This window comes from Salmo trutta, chromosome 9, assembly GCF_901001165.1.
Source record: "Salmo trutta chromosome 9, fSalTru1.1, whole genome shotgun sequence".
Taxonomy (NCBI): Eukaryota; Metazoa; Chordata; class Actinopteri; order Salmoniformes; family Salmonidae; genus Salmo; species Salmo trutta.
Window position 1 is genome coordinate 19,129,317 of NC_042965.1, and position 19,254 is coordinate 19,148,570.

A 19,254-nucleotide genomic window follows, 5' to 3' on the forward strand; every position below is an offset into this window, starting at 1 on the left:
ATAATTTTACCCGAACACATACCCATAAATAGTAAAATCAGAGAAACTGATAATTTTGCAGTGGTCTCAATTTATTCCGGAGCTGTATATAGACAGTACCAGTCAAAGGTTTGGACACTTACTCATTCAAGGGTTTTTCTTTATTTTTTACTATTTTCTATATTGTAGAATAATAGTGAAGACATCAAAACTATAAAATAACACATATGGAATCATGTAGTAACCAAAAAAGTATATTTTATATTTTAGATTCTTCAAAGTAGCCACCCTTTGCCTTGATGACAGCTTTGCACACTCTTGGCATTCTCTCAACCAGCTTCATGAGGAAGGCTTTTCCAACAGTCTTGAAGGAGTTCCCACATATGCTGAGCACTTGTTGGCTGCTTTTCCTTCACTCTGCGGTCCAACTCATCCCAAACCATCTCAATTGGGTTGAGGTCAGGTGATTGTGTAGGCCAGGTCATCTGATGCAGTACACCATCACTCTCCTTCTTGGTCAAATAGCCCTTACACAGCCTGGAGGTGTTTTGGGTCATTTGTCCTGTTGAAAAACAAATGATAGTCCCACTAAGCGCAAACCAGATGGGATGATGTATCGCTGCAGAATGCTTTGGTAGCCGTGCTGCTTAAGTGTGCCTTGAATTCTAAATAAATCACTGACTGTGTCACCAGCAAAGCACCATCACACCACCTCCTTCATGCTTCACAGTGGGAACCACACATTCGGAGATCATCCGTTCACCTACTCTGCATCTCACAAAGGCACAGTGGTTGGAACCAAAAATCTCAAATTTGGACTCATCAGACCAAAGGACAGATTTCCACTGGTCTACTGTCACTTGCTCGTGTTTCTTGGCCCAAGCAAGTCTCTTCTTTATTATTGGTGTCCTTTTAGTAGTGATTTCTTTGCAGCAATTTGACCATGAAGGCCTGATTCACGCAGTCTCCTCTGAACAGTTGATGTTGAGATGTGTCTGTTACTTGAACTCTGTGAAGCATTTATTTGGTCTGCAATTTCTGAGGCTGATAGCTCTAACTTATCCTCTGCGGCAGAGGTATCTCTGGGTCTTCCTTTCCTGTGGCTGTCTTCATGAGTGCCAGTTTCATCATAGCGCTTGATGATTTTTGCAACTGCACATGAAGAAACTTTCAAAGTTCTTGGAATGTTCCAGATTGACTGACCTTCATGTCTTAAAGTAATGATGGACTGTCGTTTCTCTTTGCTTATTTGAGCTGTTCTTGCCATAATATGGACTTGGTCTTTTACCAAATAGGGCTATCTTCTGTATTCCACCTCTGCCTTCTCACAACACAACTGACTGGCTCAAACCTGTTAATTGAAATGCATTCCAGGTGACTACAGTGAGGGGGAAAAGTATTTGATCCCCTGCTGATTTTGTATGTTTGCCCACTGACAAAGAAATGATCAGTCTATAATTGTAATGGTAGGTGTATTTGAACAGTGAGAGACAGAATAACAACAAAAAAATCCAGAAATACGCGTGTCAAAAATGTTATAAAATTATTTGCGTTTTAATGAGGGAAATAAGTATTTGGCCCCTCTGCAAAACATGACTTAGTACTTGGTGGCAAAACCCTTGTTGGCAATCACAGAGGTCAGACATTTCTTGTAGTTGGCCACCAGGTTTGCACACATCTCAGGAGGGATTTTGTCCCACTCCTCTGTGCAGATCTTCTCCAAGTCATTAAGGTTTCGAGGCTGACATTTGGCAACTCGAACCTTCAGCTACCTCCACAGATTTTCTATGGGATTAAGGTCTGGAGACTGGCTAGGCCACTCCAGGACCTTAATGTGCTTCTTCTTGAGCTAATCCTTTGTTGCCTTGGCCGTGTGTTTTTGGTCATTGTCATGCTGGAATATGCATTTTCAATGCCCTGGCTGAGGGAAGGAGGTTCTCACCCAAGATTTGACAGTACATGGCCCTGTCCATCGTCCCTTTGATGCGGTGAAGTTGTCTTGTCCCCTTAGCAGAAAAACACCCCCAAAGCATAATGTTTCCACCTCCATGTTTGACGGTGGGCATGGTGTTCTTGGGGTCATAGGCAGCATTCCTCCTCCTCCAAACACAGCGAGTTGAGTTGATGCCAAAGAGCTCCATTTTGGTCTCATCTGACCACAACACTTTCACCAGTTGTCCTCTGAATCATTCAGATGTTCATTGGCAAACTTCAGACTGGCATGTATATGTGCTTTCTTGAGCAGGGGGACCTTGCGGGCGCTGCAGGATTTCAGTCCTTCACAGCGTAGTGTGTTACCAATTGTTGTCTTGGTGACTATGGTCCCAGCTGCCTTGAGATCATTGACAAGATCCTCCCGTGTAGTTCTGGGCTGATTCCTCACCGTTCTCATGATCATTGCAACTCCACGAGGTGAGATCTTGCATGGAGCCCCAGGCCGAGGGAGATTGACAGTTCTTTTGTGTTTCTTCCATTTGCGAATAATCGCACCAACTGTTGTCACCTTCTCACCAAGCTGCTTGGCGATGGTCTTGTAGCCCATTCCAGCCTTGTGTAGGTCTACAATCTTGTCCCTGACATCCTTGGAGAGCTCTTTGGTCTTAGCCATGGCGGAGAGTTTGGAATCTGATTGATTGCTTCTGTAGACAGGTGTCTTTTATACAGGTAACAAACTGAGATTGGAGCACTCCCTTTAACCTCTAGGGGCTAGGGGGCAGTATTTTCACAGCTGGATGAAAAAATGTACCCAATTTAATCAGGTTACTACTCTGGCTCAGAAAATAGAATATGCATATTATTAGTAGATTTGAATAGAAAACACTCTTAAGTTTCTAAAACTGTTTGAATGGTGTCTGTGAGTATAACAGAACTCATATGGCAGGCAAAAAACCTGAGAAAATTTGAATCAGGAAGTGGGAGAAATTAGAAATGTAGTTTTTGTTTTGAATCCCTTGAAAAACTACAGTGACAGGATTTACGTTACACCTCCTAACTCTTCCATTGGCTGTCAACAATCTTTAGGAACTGGTTTCAACCGTCAGCTGTTACCGGGCAGATCATTTTGGCTCAGTCAATCATTGGCCAGTCTGAGGAGAGGTGTCTTATGATGCGCGTGCACATGACGTCATCGTTTTTATATTTTTCTTCTGGGATGAATAGCTATTGCCCGGTTGTAAAATTATCGCAATTTTACCTTAAAAAATACCCTAAAGGATTGATTGTAAACATCGTTTGACGTGTTTCTACAAATGGTAATGGAACTTTGAATATTTCGTCTATGGATTTGCGTCCACGCCACATGGCATTGTAAAGTGTTCTGGATGGGTCAACAAAACGGATGTATTTGGACATAAATGATGGACTTTGCAGAACAAATAAAAATTACTCTATTGCCTATCACACTATAGATGACTGCTGGCTTTAATCACCACTAAGCCTTTCATAATTAACAGTAGGAGTTCAACCTTCAGAAAGCTGTTCATTAGTACACAGGAAGCTAGGCGGAGAGCTCTAGTTTTCTTGTTAACTCTCAGTGAACAAGGGTGCTCTGGTTGCAATTAAGATCTCAAGTCAAGGCATTTGTTTTTAGTTCCCCTCAAATCAATGCATCTGCGAGGGACAGAATCTGGTCAGGACACAAGCAATGGGCATCGGACATGACCTACTCAGTCCGATGCCCATTATCCAATGTTCCAGTGCCCTGACAGGGCTAGTCGGGAAAGATGTGAGCCCATGCTTCCTCCGCTGCCCCTGTGTTGGGGCTGTAGTGATTTCAATTAGAGACAAGGAAAACATTGATGTGGTGACATTAGGGTTGCAAAGCTACTGGTCATTTATCAAACTTACTGGAATCTTCAGTAATTTTGCCATTGATTTCTTGTTAATTACCAATCTTTAAAAAAAGATTATCCATATATAGTATTCATTTTATCCATATATAGTATTCATTTTATATCTGTGTCCATATTGTCCATGAGTTTCTAGTAGATAGACCATATGTTCAAGAGAAAATTGCCTAATTAATGAAATAATCAATGGCAATATTTTCTTTCAACTATTGACTTTTTCCACAAATGCCACCAGTGTGAGGCATATTGACATGATGCATGTGCATTTTCTTTAAGGATATTTCATGCTTAAACCCTCATATCAATCACCAATTGTATTCACTAAGTTGCTGGTTTATATTTAGGATAATGTTTTACATCTTTGTCATACCTATTATTTTAAAATCATCTTATTTAATCTTCCATGTGATAAGGCCACACAGATGGCCAGAGATAATTACAGACACCTGTGATAATCTGCTGTACTCAAGGACCACAAAGTGTGTGCAAGATGGCAATCGTCAAATTTCACATGGTGGCAGCACTTTTACTTTGTGTTTGTTTTAAACGTCACTGGAAATAATTGCATCTGCATCTAGATGAAAGAATGGTAAATTCTCAGTCCTGCCAATACTTTTGATGGCATCCAGCACTTCGGATTTGGAAGGAATGTTATATACCAAACTTTCATTAGACCTTGTCACAAACCAAAACGATCATCCGAGGCCAGTATGAAATCACAAATTAATTGTGGAGATCTTATAATAACTCTGCCTTCTCCTATCGAGTGATATCCATCAATGCCCTCCACCTCAGCTTATCACAAACACCATCAGACGGCCTATGCACCTCCTGCAAACTTTGGGTTAAGACTAACTGCAAAGCTTTGGTATGTTTGGAATGCGTGCAGTTGATTCATCTAAAATGCAGCTGTCCTAGTTTTGGGCATGGGGTCAATGAAACTTACCTTCGCTGTCGGTGTGCTGTACCGCGGGGTGTGTGAGCATCGAAGGTGGAGTGGGACCAGAGGACTCACCTAGGATGGAGGGGGGCTCCACCGCAGCGCACAGCCACCAGAGGCGGGGGACGTGGTGGTGAGGACAACAGAGCAGCTGTAGGTGAGCTGGCAATGCGTGCACCTGGGGAGGGGTGCTCCATAGCAGCAGAGGCAGTGCAGCGGGAGGCGGTTACAAGTGGATCGGGAATTCAGCGAGGTTTCCATTTAAACGTCAGAAGCCTACTACCGAAGATTGATGAGATATGCCTGTTTGTTCGCAAATCAGAGGTGGGTGACTTATGTTTTACAGAGACTGTGGGATTCATCTGTTCGTGACTCAGAAATTGAGATGGGCAATTACTCTGTCAGGAAGGATCGGAATCAGAACGGTGGGGGTATATTTGCCTTTGTAAGCTCGAATATTGCTTATAACGTCAGTTTGGATTTAATCGATGATGTGGACATTGTCTTGCTGGATGTCTGGTTTCCCAATAACAAGCCGATTTTTGTTGGGTGTGTTACGGGCTGCCAATCAGAATGCATTCTATTAAGGTCTCTAAATTGTCAAACTGTGTAGTGATTCCCTGGTGAAGGAAATCATTTTGTTAGGGGATTTCAATAATGATGTCTGCAAAATGGATAGCCCAACCTACAATGTATTTATGCACTTCTGTAGATAATTTGCTCTGACCCAAATGATAAAAGATCCCACCAGGGTATATAAAACAGTGCAAAGTACCATTGACTTAATATTAATGTCTGATAAATCCAACATTTTTCAGAGTAATAGATATTTTTACAAAATTTTGCACAAGGAGAGTTTTTAAAGATATATTTAGGTGTCACTAAACTGTTAGACAACTGTGTTGAAATATTTAGGGAGCAAGTGGGTAAACTTGACTGGTCACCTGTGCTGGATAGTGTAGGGGTAGACAGTGCCTGGGAAGCAAAATGTAGATTCCTTGATGTGGTGAATGTGATGGCTCCCCTAAGACGGGTCAGGGTAAAGCAGAGCGGGCCCTTGTTTTAATCATGACATTCTAGAATCTATCAAAGCAAGGAATAAGGCATTTAAGAACTCAAGAGCAGCCTGATTTTTCTCCTATATAAACGTCACAGAAATGAAGCACAGAGAAGGATGGATGAAGCTAAGTGGGGTTACTTTGCTGATTTTAAAATCATTTAGAGCAAAAATTACCCTAAAAAGCTTTGGAAATCATTTTAAGGAACTATGCTGTAGTAGTACTACCAAAAACAAACTAAACGGTATTGGACTGAACATCAGGGGGGAGATGGAAAAGCAGAAGTTGCCAATGAATTTAACTCTTTTTTTATTAACTTCTGTTGCCAGTAAGCTGGTCACCAGTTCTGGTTTGTATGGAAACAACCAAGTCAATAAGTACATTTTTACATTTACATTTTAGTCATTTAGCAGATGCTCTTATCCAGAGCAACTTACAGTAGTGAATGCATACATTTCATACATTTTCTTTTTTTTGTACTGGCCCCCCGTGGGAATCAAACCCACAACCCTGGCGTTGCACACACCATGCTGGCGTTGCAAACACCATGCTCTACCAACTGAGCCACAGGGAAGGCTATGCAGACTTCTCTCAAACTTTCTCTTTTGCAAAGGTAGCAACAGCTAAAATAGCCAGTACACTAGCCAAGCTTAAATGCTCAAAAACCACAGGCCTGGATAATATTCCTGCGAGGTTTCTTAGAGATTCTGCTGAGATTATTACCCATATTGTTAATCTCTCTGTTGAACAAGGCATCTTTCCCAGGGACGAAACAAGCTAAAGTTATACCTCTGTATAAGGGGATAAAGTCTGACCCTGGGAATTATAGGCCTGTATCTATCCTCAGTATACCATCAACGATCCTGGAGAGATTTGTACATAAGCACATTTATGAATATGTCAACAAAGTCCAATGTATGATTTTCAGTCAGGGTTTAGAAAAACATACTCCACTTTCACATCTACTTTGCTTGACTGACTTCATCAGGAAAGAGATTGATGAGGGAAATCTCTGTGGAATGGGACTGCTTGACCAACAGAAGGCCTTTGATACAGTTAACCACTGTCTCCTAATCTCCAAACTAGAGGCACTAGGGTTAAGCAGTATCCCTCTAGGCTGGGTAAAGTCCTACATGTCAGGTAGGGAGCAAGTGGAAGAGGTTAATGGTTCACTGTCTCTGACAAAACCAATGAGTTGTGGCATTCCGCAAGGGAGCGTGCTTGGGCCTCTACTGTTATAAACGATATGAACAATGCTTGTTCTTGCCGTCTTTTCCTTTGAGGATGACTATACATTTATGTTGTCTCATAAAAGTAAAAAATATGTTGGAGAGCATACTTAGCACAGAGCTTACTAACATTAGCAAATGGCTTAGAGATAATAAGCTGCACTTAAGTAAAACTGAGGCAGTTATTTTTGGGTCCAGACCTAAATTGTGTCGGTCCTCTGAAATCAGAGTGGAGTTAGGGGGTGAAGTGCTGACTACTAAAATCTCTGTTAGCTACCTGGGACGCATCCTTGATGTAAGACTGGGAGGTGTGAGCATGGCCACTAAAGTGCTAGGGAAGGTTAATGCCAGGACTGTGTTTTTGGCTAAAAAGTCCAAGCGGTTTGTCAACGACTCCATGAGTGTTAGCCGCTGCCCTCGTTCAATGCCATTTTTAACTACGCTAGTACTTCCTGGTTTGGGGGCTTATCTAAGCTTCTGAAGGGGATGCTTCAGATTGCCCAGAACAAGCTGATCAGGGTAGTATTGAAAGTGAGTCCATGGACTGGTTTTGGTTTACAGGAGTATTTATGGTTCTGCGCCCAGATGTCTAACTGATTACTTTCCCCATGTTAGAGATGCATACTCACAGCACCTGATCAGGTGTTGCAAATGTGTGCTTATACAGGTTCAGGAGTAATGCTGGGAAAGGTATTTTCTTGTTTACTGGAGCCTCGGAGAGGAATTGCCTCTGCCCATAAAAACTGTCCATTGTGGGCAGTTTCAAAAATAAAGTAAAAAACTGTTTGATGCCTTCTGTGCCCATTAGAATGTACCATAGGATGTAATTGCAATGATGAGATATGTTCTTCTGCTTTGTTTTTGTTTTATTATCATCTTGCTGTCATACTCTGTGCAACCGTGTTGGATCTTGCCTAGCCATCTTGTCTCAAGAAGACCACAATGGAAATAAGTCCGACTTTATCCTCAATGATTTTACTCGTGCATTTATAGCTTTAAGTTTTGTATTTGCTTGTTTTTTAAAAATGGTTGAATTAATAAACTAAACACTAGATGTCTTGTGATAATTACATAAAATCCTTATAAGATACCAAAATTCTGGTAGTCAGCAGTAGACATTCCAATAGTGTTACAGAAACGTGTAGAATCTATGCCAAGGTGCATTGAAGCTGTTCTGGCTTGTGGTGACCCAACACCCTATTAAGACACTTTTTATGTTGGTGTTTCCTAATGTTCCATGTTTAGAATATAAATACATGAATCTTAAATCATAGGTACTCTCTGCTCTTTGTCCTTTTAAGGATTAGGACTTTGACATTGTTTAGCATGGGATAGCATCACAAATATCTTCTTTTGAGTACATTTTTTTTGCAGTAAGGATATTTCTTTGGATTTAGCGCTGACACTATGCAGACATGAATCAGAGAATGTGTGTTTGTCTCCCCAACCCAGCGATATGAAACAAGTGTGGACAACGGACAATGTACATGCCCTTAAAAAGTTGGTTGCCATAATGTAGGAACATCTAGTGTAGCGATGTTCCAGCTTTTATTTTTTTTATTTAACAGCAAATTCAACTGACCAGCTCACCTGACAAAGCAATAAAATAAAATGTGTGTCAGTGGAGGCTGCTGAGGGGAGGACGGCTCATAATAATGGCTGGAACGGCGCGAATGGAATGCGGCAAACGTGCTTGATGTAGTTGATACCATTCTACTGATTCCGCTCCAGCCATTACCACGAGCCCGTCCTTCCCAATTTAAGGTGTTACCAACCTCCTGTGATGTGTCTTGTCACTGGTGTCTGTGGAACATCAATGTGACTGACTTTCCTAATTTTAATCATGAGCTCTGTCTCTCAAGCCACTTTTATACCTGGTTCTAACATGCGTCATTTGCCCTGATCTTTTCCTTATTCTGATGTGCCCACCATTTTAGACAGGTGTAGTCGATTTAAAAGACACATTGGGAACTGATTTTGTATAAATGGGCAAGATCAGGATGAAGGACGCATGTTAGCGGCAGGTGTAAACGGGGCTTTATATATGTATGGAGACTGGATAATGCATACCTTTTTATTGCCTTTTACTATGAAGCACACCACCTCTACAACAGACCAGTGGATTCAGAAGTAGTACATTGCGTTTTTCTCACCTTGTCTCTGTCTTACGTTTCAGGGCCGATGCATGAACTTCACCCGGGTCAAGTTCAATTCTCCTCCTCGCTACCCCCACTACAACCATCACTCAGCCCCCATCTACACCCCTCCAAGAGGATGTAGTCCACCGCCTCCCCAAGGCATGCTCCCCCCTCCCCCCAACAGCCCCCCAGCATCCCCTTCTCCATCCTCCACCTCCACACTGCCCTCAACACCCCCTCCTTTTTTTACCATTACACCTCCACCTTACACTCCTCCAACTCGAGCCCTTCCTCCAACCACTCTGTATATACCCCCTCCTCCTATGTGCCCCCCCTCCCCTTCACCACCTGCATCCCCAACCGGTACTCTACCCCCTCCACCAGGACGAGGCTCCCTTCCACCACCTCCAACCCGCCCACCACCATGCCCATCTGTAGATCCTCAGTAGTGATTGGAAGAGAGAGGGACACGTCCCCTCATTCTAGGACAAGGAAGATCAACAGGAATTTGTCCTGTCTCCCCTAAATCTTTGACTGTCCCCTCATTCCACTGCCAGTCAGGATATCTGTGTGGCTCACACCACAAACAACCAGCTGATGACTTGTCAACTATTTGTCTACAGTGGCCCATGTACACATCTAGGTCAACAGTACAAAGATAAGTTGTACTTAAGGTCCTACAGATGTCTCCTGATGGACAGCTTTTCTCATAGAAATACATCTATGTTGTCCATAGATGGCCAGGTCTGTTACTTTGTCAAGGTCATGAGGGCTAAGCTCATCTCTTCCATTCTAGAACCAACAGAAGAATGGATGGATATCGTTGTGACAAAGCAAAGCCAAGTGTTGGATGGTTGCCTCTTTTTCAAAAAATTAAGGCTCTAGAGAGTTGGCAGAGGTATTATATTCAGAACAAAATGGAGCGATGTCTCCAAATGACATTCCAATAATGTATCAGTCTGAATTTTATACATTTAATATTTGTTTCTCACAGACAAATAAGTTATTATGAGCAGGGGAAAGATATTTTGCCAGTGGTAGTTTCTTTAGAGATTAGCCAAACTAAATCCAGTAAATGTAATATCTCAATGAATCACAAAGTCCCAGTGCCAATCACCCTGCTGCACTGCACAATTATTGTCAAGTCAATGGCAAGTTTGCATAATGTCAGCATAGAAGATGTTTTAGTGCCTTATTGAGCCTTTAAATGGGCAATGCAGTATTTTTAGTATTCTACACTATAATGTCGAAATTACACTCTGAAATGTTGAAAATGATTATAATGTCCTTTTTGTGTAAGAACTGTTAAACCTTTTTTTTTTTATCTACACACCCACACGATCAGTCTGAGCATTTCAATGGCAAAAGGAAGCACAGGGAAATAACTGATAAAACATACAGTACCAGTCAAAAGCTTGGACACACCTATTCATTCCAGGGTTTTTCTTTGTTCACTATTATTCTACAATGTAGAAAATAGTAAAGACATCAAAACTATGAAATAACACATGGAATCATGTAGTAACCAAAAAAAGTGTTAAACAAATCAAAATATATTTGAAATTCTTCAAAGTAGACATCCTTTGCCAAGAGTGCAAAGCTGTCAAAGGCATTCTCTCAACCAGCTTCATGAGGTAGTCACATGCAATGCATTTCAATTAACAGATGTGCCTTGTTAATTTGTGGAATTTCTTTCCTTAATGTGTTTGAGCCAATCAGTTGTGTTGTGACAAGGAAGGGTGGCATACAGAAGATAGCCCTATTTGGTAAAAGGACAAGTCCATATTACAGCAAGAACAGCTCAAATAAGCAAAGAGAAACGCCAGTCCATCATTACTTTAAGTCAATGCGGAAAATTAAGAACTTTGAAAGTTTCTTCAAGTGCAGTCGCAAAAACCATCAAGCGTTATGATGAAACTGGCTCTCATGAGGACGCCACAGGAAAGGAAGACCCAGAGTTGCCTCTGCTGCAGAGGGTAAGTTCATTAGCGTTAACTGCACCTCAGATTGCAGACCAAATAAATGCTTCAGAGTTCAAGTAACAGACAGATCTCAACATCAACTGTTAAGAGGAGACTGCGTGAATAAGGCCTTCATGGTCGAATTGCTGCGAAGAAACCACTACTAAAGGACACTAATAAGAAGAAGAGACTTGCTTGGGCCAAGAAACACAAGCAATGGACATTAGACTGGTGGAAATCTGTCCTTTGTTCTGATGAGTCCAAATTCGAGATTTTTGGTTCCAACTTCCGTGTCTTCATGAGACGCAGAGTAGGTGAATGGATGATCTCTGCGTGTGTGATTCCCACCGTGAAGCATGGAAGAGGTGAGATCGTTTCGGGGTGCTTTGTTGGTGACATTGTCAGTGATTTATTTAGAATTCAAGGCACACTTAACCAGCATGGATACCACAGCATTCTGCAGCCATACGCCATCCCATCTGATTTGCACTTAGTGGGACTATTGTTTGTTTTTGAACAGGACAATGACCCAACGCACCTGCAGGCTGTGTAAGGGCTATTTGACCAAGGAGAGTGATTGCGTGCTGCATCAGATGACCTGGCCTGCACAATTACCTGACCTCAACCCAATTGTGATGGTTTGGGATGAGTTGGACCGCAGAGTGAAGGAAAAGCAGCCAACAAGTGCTCATCATATGTGGGAACTCCTTCAAGAGGTTTGTAAAAGCATTCCATGTGAAGCTGGTTGAGAGAATTCCAAGAGTGTGGAAGCTGTCATTAAGGTAAAGGCTGGCTACTTTTAAGAATTTCAAATATATTTTTATTTGTTTAATACATTTTTTGTTACTACATGATTCCATATGTGTTATTTCATAGTTTTGATGTCTTCACTATTATTCTACAATGTAGAAAATAGTAAAAATAAAGAGAAACCCTTGAATGAGTAGGCGTGTCCAAACTTTTGACTGGTACTGTATATTTGGAGTTATTTTCAATAAACACAATGATTTATTAGACATACATTGATGATTTAAAAATTAAAAAGACTGCATGGGGGCTTTAATTAAAAACACAATGTTATCTGAGAGCAATTACATTCCGGTGGTTTAAGTAATTTGTTAATGCATGTAACAGTGTTTGATTAATGAATGGATGTTTGTTAGTTTCTTTCATAACATTTTTTTATACAGTGTGTATACATGTCTTTTAGTGTCTTTTGTATTGTTCACTCAGCATTGGAGTATGGTTGTCACGGTGAAATAATTAATTATTGCAAATAAATGAAAGTAAATGTGTGCAAACGAGTCCTCACAATTATGTGAAATTCCTCAGTCAGCAGTATCAATGGTTAATGTGACATAGTTGGGTTTCATTTTGTATACGCTATATATACAAATGTATGTGGACACCCCTTCAAATTAGTGGATTTGGCTATTTCAGCCACACCCGTTGCTGACAGATGTATAAAATCGAGCACACAGCCATGCAATCTTGATAGACAAACATTGGCAGTAGAATTGCCTGTACTGAAGAGCTCAGTGACTTTCTACGTGGCATCGTCATAGGATGCCACCTTAACAAGTCAGTTAGTCAAATTTCTGCCCCGCTAGAGCTGCCCTGGTCAACTGTAAGTCAAATCAAATCAAATGTATTTATATAGCCCTTCTTACATCAGCTGATATCACAAAGTGCTGTACAGAAACCCAGCCTAAAACCCCAAACAGCAAGCAATGCAGGTGTAGAAGCACGGTGGCTAGGAAAAACTCCCTAGAAAGGCCAAAACCTAGGAAGAAACCTAGAGAGGAACCAGGCTATGAGGGGTGGCCAGTCCTCTTCTGGCTGTGCCGGGTGGAGATTATAACAGCACATGGCCTAGATGTTCAAATGTTCATAAATGACCAGCATTGTCAAATAATAATAATCATAGTAGTTGTCGAGGGTGCAACAAGTCAGTAACACAAGAGTAAGTGTCAGTTGGCTTTTTCATAGCCGATCTTTGAGAGTATCTCTACCGCTCCTGCTGTCTCTAGAGAGTTGAAAACAGCAGGTCTGGGACAGGTAGCACGTCCGGTGAATAGGTCAGGGTTCCAGCAGGTCTGGGACAACAGGTCTGGGACAGGTAGCATGTCCGGTGAACAGGTCAGGGTTCCATAGCTGCAGGCAGAACAGTTGGAACTGGAGCAGCAGCACGGCCAGGTGAACTGGGGACAGCAAGGAGTCATCAAGCCAGGTAGTCCTGAGGCAAGGTCCTAGGGCTCAGGTCCTCCGAGAGAAAGAAAGAAAGAGAAAGAGAGAATTAGAGAGAGCATATTTAAATTCACACAGGACACCGGAAAAGACAAGAGAAATACTCCAGATGTGACAGACTGACCCTAGCCCCCCGACACATAAACTACTGCAGCATAAATACTGGAGGCTGAGACAGGAGGGGTCAGGAGACCCCTCCTGTTTATTGTGCTGTTTATTGTGAAGTGGAAAGGTCTAGGAGCAACAACAGCTCAGCCACGAAGTGGTAAGCCACACAAGCTCACAGAATGGGATTGCCAAGTGCTGAAGCATGTAAAGATCGTCTGTTCTTGGACGCAACAACCACTACCGAGTTGCAAAACTCACTAAAGAGTTCCAAACTGCATCTGGAAGAAACGTCAGCACAAGAACTGTTCATCGGGAGCTTCATTAAATGGGTTTCCATGGCTGAGCAGCTGCACACAAGGCTAAGATCACAATGCCAAGCATCGGCTGGAGTGGTGTAAAGCTTGCTGCCATTGGACTCTGGAGCAGTGGAAATTAGATTCTCTGGAGTAATGGATCATGCTTAACCATCTGGCAGTCTGACGGACAAATAGGCTACCTGCCCCAATGCATAGTGTCAACTGTAATGTTTGGTGAAGGAGTAATAATGGTCTGGGGCTGTTTCATGGTTCGGGCTAGGCCTCTTAGTTCCAGTGAAGGGAAATCTTAATGCTATAGCATACAATGCCATTCTAGACGACCAACTCCATATTAATCTCCATGATTTTGGAATGAGATGTTCGAAGAGCAGGTGTCCACATACTTTTGGTAATGTAGTGTAAATTAAATCAATAAAATTCCTGACATACATATCCTTGGCCTTACAGTAGATTCGTCAAGCTGTGCCTTTCAGGGTTCACATGGTATTTTGTCATTGCTGCTCATCACAATTCCTTGATCAAAAAAGACCATAGCGTATTGATGGTAAGCCTCTAAACCAGGCTATGACGACTTCACCCATTGATACTAACATGCTGACTAGATCGCTTGCGCCATCGTGCGCATGTTGATTTTGTCCACCCACACCTGATGGGATCAGGACACGCAGGTTGAAATATCAAAATGAACTCTGAACCAACTACATTAATTTGGGGACAGGTCAAAAAGCATTCAAAATGTATGGCAATTTAACTAGATAGCTTGCTGTTGCTAGAAAATTTGTCCCGGGATATAATCATTGGGTTGTTATTTGACCTGAAGTTCCTCTACTCTGACAATTAATCCACAGATAAAAGGGTAAACCGAGTTTGTTTCTAATAATCTCTCCTCCTTCAGGCTTCTTTTTCTTCTTTGGACTTTATATGGCGGTTGGCAATCAACTTTAAGGTGCATTAACACCACCAACTGGAATGGAGTGTGGACCCCAGTTCATCTTTCAATCACCCACGTGGGTATATGCTCCTAAAAAACAATGAGGAGATGAGAGAGGCAGGACTTGCAGCGTGTCAAGCGTCACAAATAGAACCAAGTTCCTGGTTACGCACACACTCATTGGCGCGTGCGAGCAGTGTGGGTGCAATGATTGAATAACCTGTATGTGTACATTTATATTGCAATGCTCGCACACACGACGCGAGCAGTGTGGTCAGCATGTAAGTCTTAGGCAGTCTATGGGCCAAAATATTTAATGCACCAGTTGTATTATGTAACGCTTCCTCTTGCCAGTAGGAGATAATGAGTCTTACGTAAATACACTTGATGGAACTACAGTGGCTTGCAAAAGTATTCACCCCTTGGCATTTTTCCTATTTTGTTGCCTTACAACCTGGAATTAAAATTAATTTTTTGAGGGGTTGTATCATTTGATTTACACAACATGCCTACCACTTTGAAGATGCAAATGTTTTTATTGTGAAACAAACAAGAAACAAGACAAAAAAATTGAAAACAGCTGCAAGTCTCTTGGGGTATGTCTCTATAAGCTTGGCACATCTAGCCACTGGGATTTTTGCCCATTCTTCAAGGCAAAACTGCTCCAGCTCCTTCGAGTTGGATGGGTTCTGCTGTTGTACAGCAATCTTTAAGTCATACCACAAATTCTCAATTGGATTGAGGTCTGGGCTTTGACTAGGCCATTCCAAGACATTTAAATGTTTCCCCTTAAACCACTCGAGTGGTGCTTTAGCAGTATGTTTAGGGTCATTGTCCTGCTGGAATTAGAACCTCCGTCCCAGTCTCAAATCTCTGGAAGACTGAGGCAGGTTTCCCTCAAGAATTTCCCTGTATTTAGCGCCATCCATCATTCCTTCAATTCAGACCAGTTTCCGAGTCCCTGCCGATTAAAAACGATGGATGGTGTTCTCGGGATGATGAGAGGTGTTGGGTTTGCGCCAGACATAGCATATTCCATGATGGCCAAATAGCTGAATTTTAGTCTCATCTGACCAGAGAACCTTCTTCCATATGTTTGGGCAGTCTCCCACATGCCTTTTAGCGAGCACCAAATGTGTTATTATTATTCTTTTTTCTTTTTTTCTTTAAGCAATGTTTTTTTCTGGCCACTCTTCCGTAAAGCCAAGCTCTGTGGAGTGTACAGCTTAAAGTGGTCCTATGAACAGATTCTCCAGTCTCCGCTGTGGCGCTTTGCATCTCCTTCAGGGTTATCTTTGGTCTCTTTGTTGCCTCTCTGATTAATGCCCTCCTTGCCTGGTCTGTGAGTTTTGGTGGACAGCCATCTCTTGGCAGGTTTGTTGTGGTGCCATATTCTTTCAATTTTTTAATAATGGATTTAATGGTGCTACATGGGATGTTCAAAGTTTGGGATATTTTTTATATCCCAACCCTGATCTTTACTTCTCCACAACTTTGTCCCTGACCTGTTTGGAGAACTACTTTGTCTTCATGGTGCCGCTTGCTTGGTGGTGCCTCTTGCTTAGAGGTGTTGCAGACTCTGGGGCCTTTCAGAACAGGTGTATATATACTGAGATCATGTGACAGATCGTGTGACACTTAGATTGCACACAGGTGGACTTTATTTAACTAATGATGTGACTTCTGAAGGTAATTGGTTTCACCAGATCATATTTAGGGGCTTCATAGCAAAGGGGGTGAATACATATGCACGCACCACTTTTCCGATTTGAATTTTTTTGAATTTTCTGAAACAAGTCATTTCTTTCATGTCACTTCACCAATTTGGACTATTTGGTGTATGTCTATTACATGAAATCCAAATAAAAATCAATTTGAATTGCAGGTTGTAATGCAACTAAATAGGAAAAACGGCAATGGGGGATGAATACTTTTGTCTTATCACACTCAAACACATTTGTAGGCATTAGCGTGTGGTTTTGGTCCAGTGACTGTGGTCTTGTCCACACAATGGATCAGTATCATCGGGGCGACAGGTAGCCCTGCGGTTAGGAGCGATGGTTGCTGGTTTGAATCCCAGAGCCGGCAAGGTGGAAAAATCTGGCGTTCTGCCCTTGAGCAAGGCAGTTAGCCCACAACAACAACTGCTCCCTGGGCACCAATGACGTTGATTAAGGCATCCCCTGGCACCTCTGATTCAGAGGGGTTGGTTTAAAATGTGTAAGACACATTTCAGTTGAATGCATTCAGTTGTGCAACTGACCAAGTATCCCCTTCCCTGTAGCATCAAGTCGTCATCTCTATCCCTCCAGATGAAGTGTAATATAGTCCTTCTACCAGTGGAGGCTGCTGAGGGGAGGATGGCTCATAATAATGTCTGGAACAGAGTGAATGGAATGGCATCAAACACATGGAAACCATGTATTTGATGTCATTCCACTGATTCCGCTCCAATCATTACCACAAGCCCGTATTCCCCAATTAAGGTGCCACCAACCTCCTGTGCCTTCTACCTATCCATAGCAGGAAGATTGGAGGCACTCATAATGGAAAGTTGACTTTGTACTGAGTCAAGTTGATGTGCAGATGTCTGGTTTTGTATAGTTAAAGGCACTTCCAAATATTTAGCAGTCTGAATATGTGTAGCGAAGGAAGTATTTTAGAAAACTTTAAGTGTAGTCACTCTCTGTGTTCCTTTGTGATGAAATCACTTTTTCATTACAGACTTATTGACTTGTTTCCAGTTCTTTACTTGTACCTGCTAGGCTTTCACGACATAAACAGAAGTGTAGCCTGGAGACTGTGTCACCTGTCATTGCTGTGAAATCAATTTTTATTTAGAATTGATGAAGTACACCTTGAAACCTTGAAGAAATGTATTCAGATGGTGTCTTTTTATATGATTTGTTGTTATGCAAACACAGTATAACGCTTGTTTGGGACATTTAGAGCACTGTCTGGGGTTGAAAATCACGGATTTAAAGCAGATTGGTTAAATCCTTGTGCAATGTACTATTTAGATTTACTTCATGGTGCTCCTAGTGACAAGGTGCAAACTGGCAATGACCCACAGTTTTAACACATCATCAGAGACTTGTAAAGACTTACCTCACATTTTATAAAGCCACCCCCTTATCCACAAATCCCAGCTGGATCACAAGCATGCTTCAAACTCATTCTGGAAAACATCCACATGCCATTATTAGTGAACCTATTTTAAAGCCTCTCTTAAAGATGTTCATTACTAAAAATTAATACAATAGAGAAACATTACATTTACCAGCTGGAGAAATATGTTTTTCATCCCCTTTCTTTTGAAAATCCTATGGTACTAATGTTAAGGATGTTGGAGTCAGCAGGACAATGGACTGGTATTGGGTTGACTTGGTTCACAAACAATGCACCATTTAGAGGTTTTGAACTTGAGTGTAATTGAGTCCCTAGCAGTGCACAGACTGCACCTCGCTGCCTCAATCATAGAATAAATCAAATAAAATGTGTACTGCGGCTAACAGCATTCAGATGTTCATTTGTTGAATTATGTCACGTACAAATGGAGTGAGCTATCTCAGAAAATATTAGACATCCTCAGAGAATATGGAGAGACTGGGGGAAAAGCGTGCTGTGTTTTGGGCATATACAGTAGTGGGACTAGGGTTGCAAAGCTACCTGTAATTTACCAAAGTTACCGGAATCTTCAGTAATATTGGTAATTAACAGAGAATCTATGGCAATCTATTGTAACTTTGATGATTTATACTTGAATAACTATAAAAAAATGGATTCCTATATAGTATTCATTCTTTTTTTCTTTCTTTTTTAAAAACATTGTTTATTGGATTTTCAACATCAACATTTACAAAATAATTGCACAAGTTATTTGGTAGTAATATAAAACAACACATATAACAAAGAAATATACCAACAAAGAAACAAAGACAAAAAATATATATTTTGATACAGTTGTTACAGGTCAACTAGCACAGATAATACAGTCATCCTTAACATCCGAGATGCCGTGTATACACATACCAGGCCTCTTCCATCACCGATATATAAATATACATCACTCTGGAACTGCAGGGAAATGTAGCCGTTTAACATAAGAAAATAATGGAGCCCACATTGCACAGAATTTGTCTATAGACCCATTGAGTGTGTGTTTCCAACTTTATGCAATTTTTTCCAACTTTATGCAATTCAAAACGGATTTAATCCAAAGAGCATGAGAAGGGGGTGCAGAGGATTTCATCTAAGTAAAATTAATCGTGTCGCTAACAAAGTGACAAAGGCAATTACCTTATTCATTTTGGTCAGTTGTAATGTGGGTAAGGAAACCCCAAATAATGCAATAAAAGGGTCTGGTTCGATCTGTGTGCCGCTTAATTCTGAGAGTGTGTTAAAGATGTCTTTCCAGAAACCAAAAAAAGATGGGCAACACCAAAACATGTGTACATGATTAGCAGGAGACTGGTTACATCGTACACAATTAGGGTTC

At 41.5% G+C, this 19,254-nt stretch overlaps 1 protein-coding gene across 3 annotated transcripts in view; it reads left to right on the plus strand.

Moving 5' to 3' along the window:
• Positions 1 to 10,491, plus strand: part of LOC115200114 (anthrax toxin receptor 1) — a 44,043-nt gene extending 33,552 nt beyond the window's left edge. For all 3 annotated transcript variants that reach the window (XM_029762858.1, XM_029762860.1, XM_029762859.1), the window contains one exon: positions 9,231 to 10,491. In XM_029762858.1, the coding sequence (XP_029618718.1) occupies positions 9,231 to 9,641 (411 nt within the window). In that variant the 3' untranslated portion in view covers positions 9,642 to 10,491. The remainder of the gene's footprint in view (positions 1 to 9,230) is intronic.
• Positions 10,492 to 19,254: the final 8,763 nt, after the last annotated feature.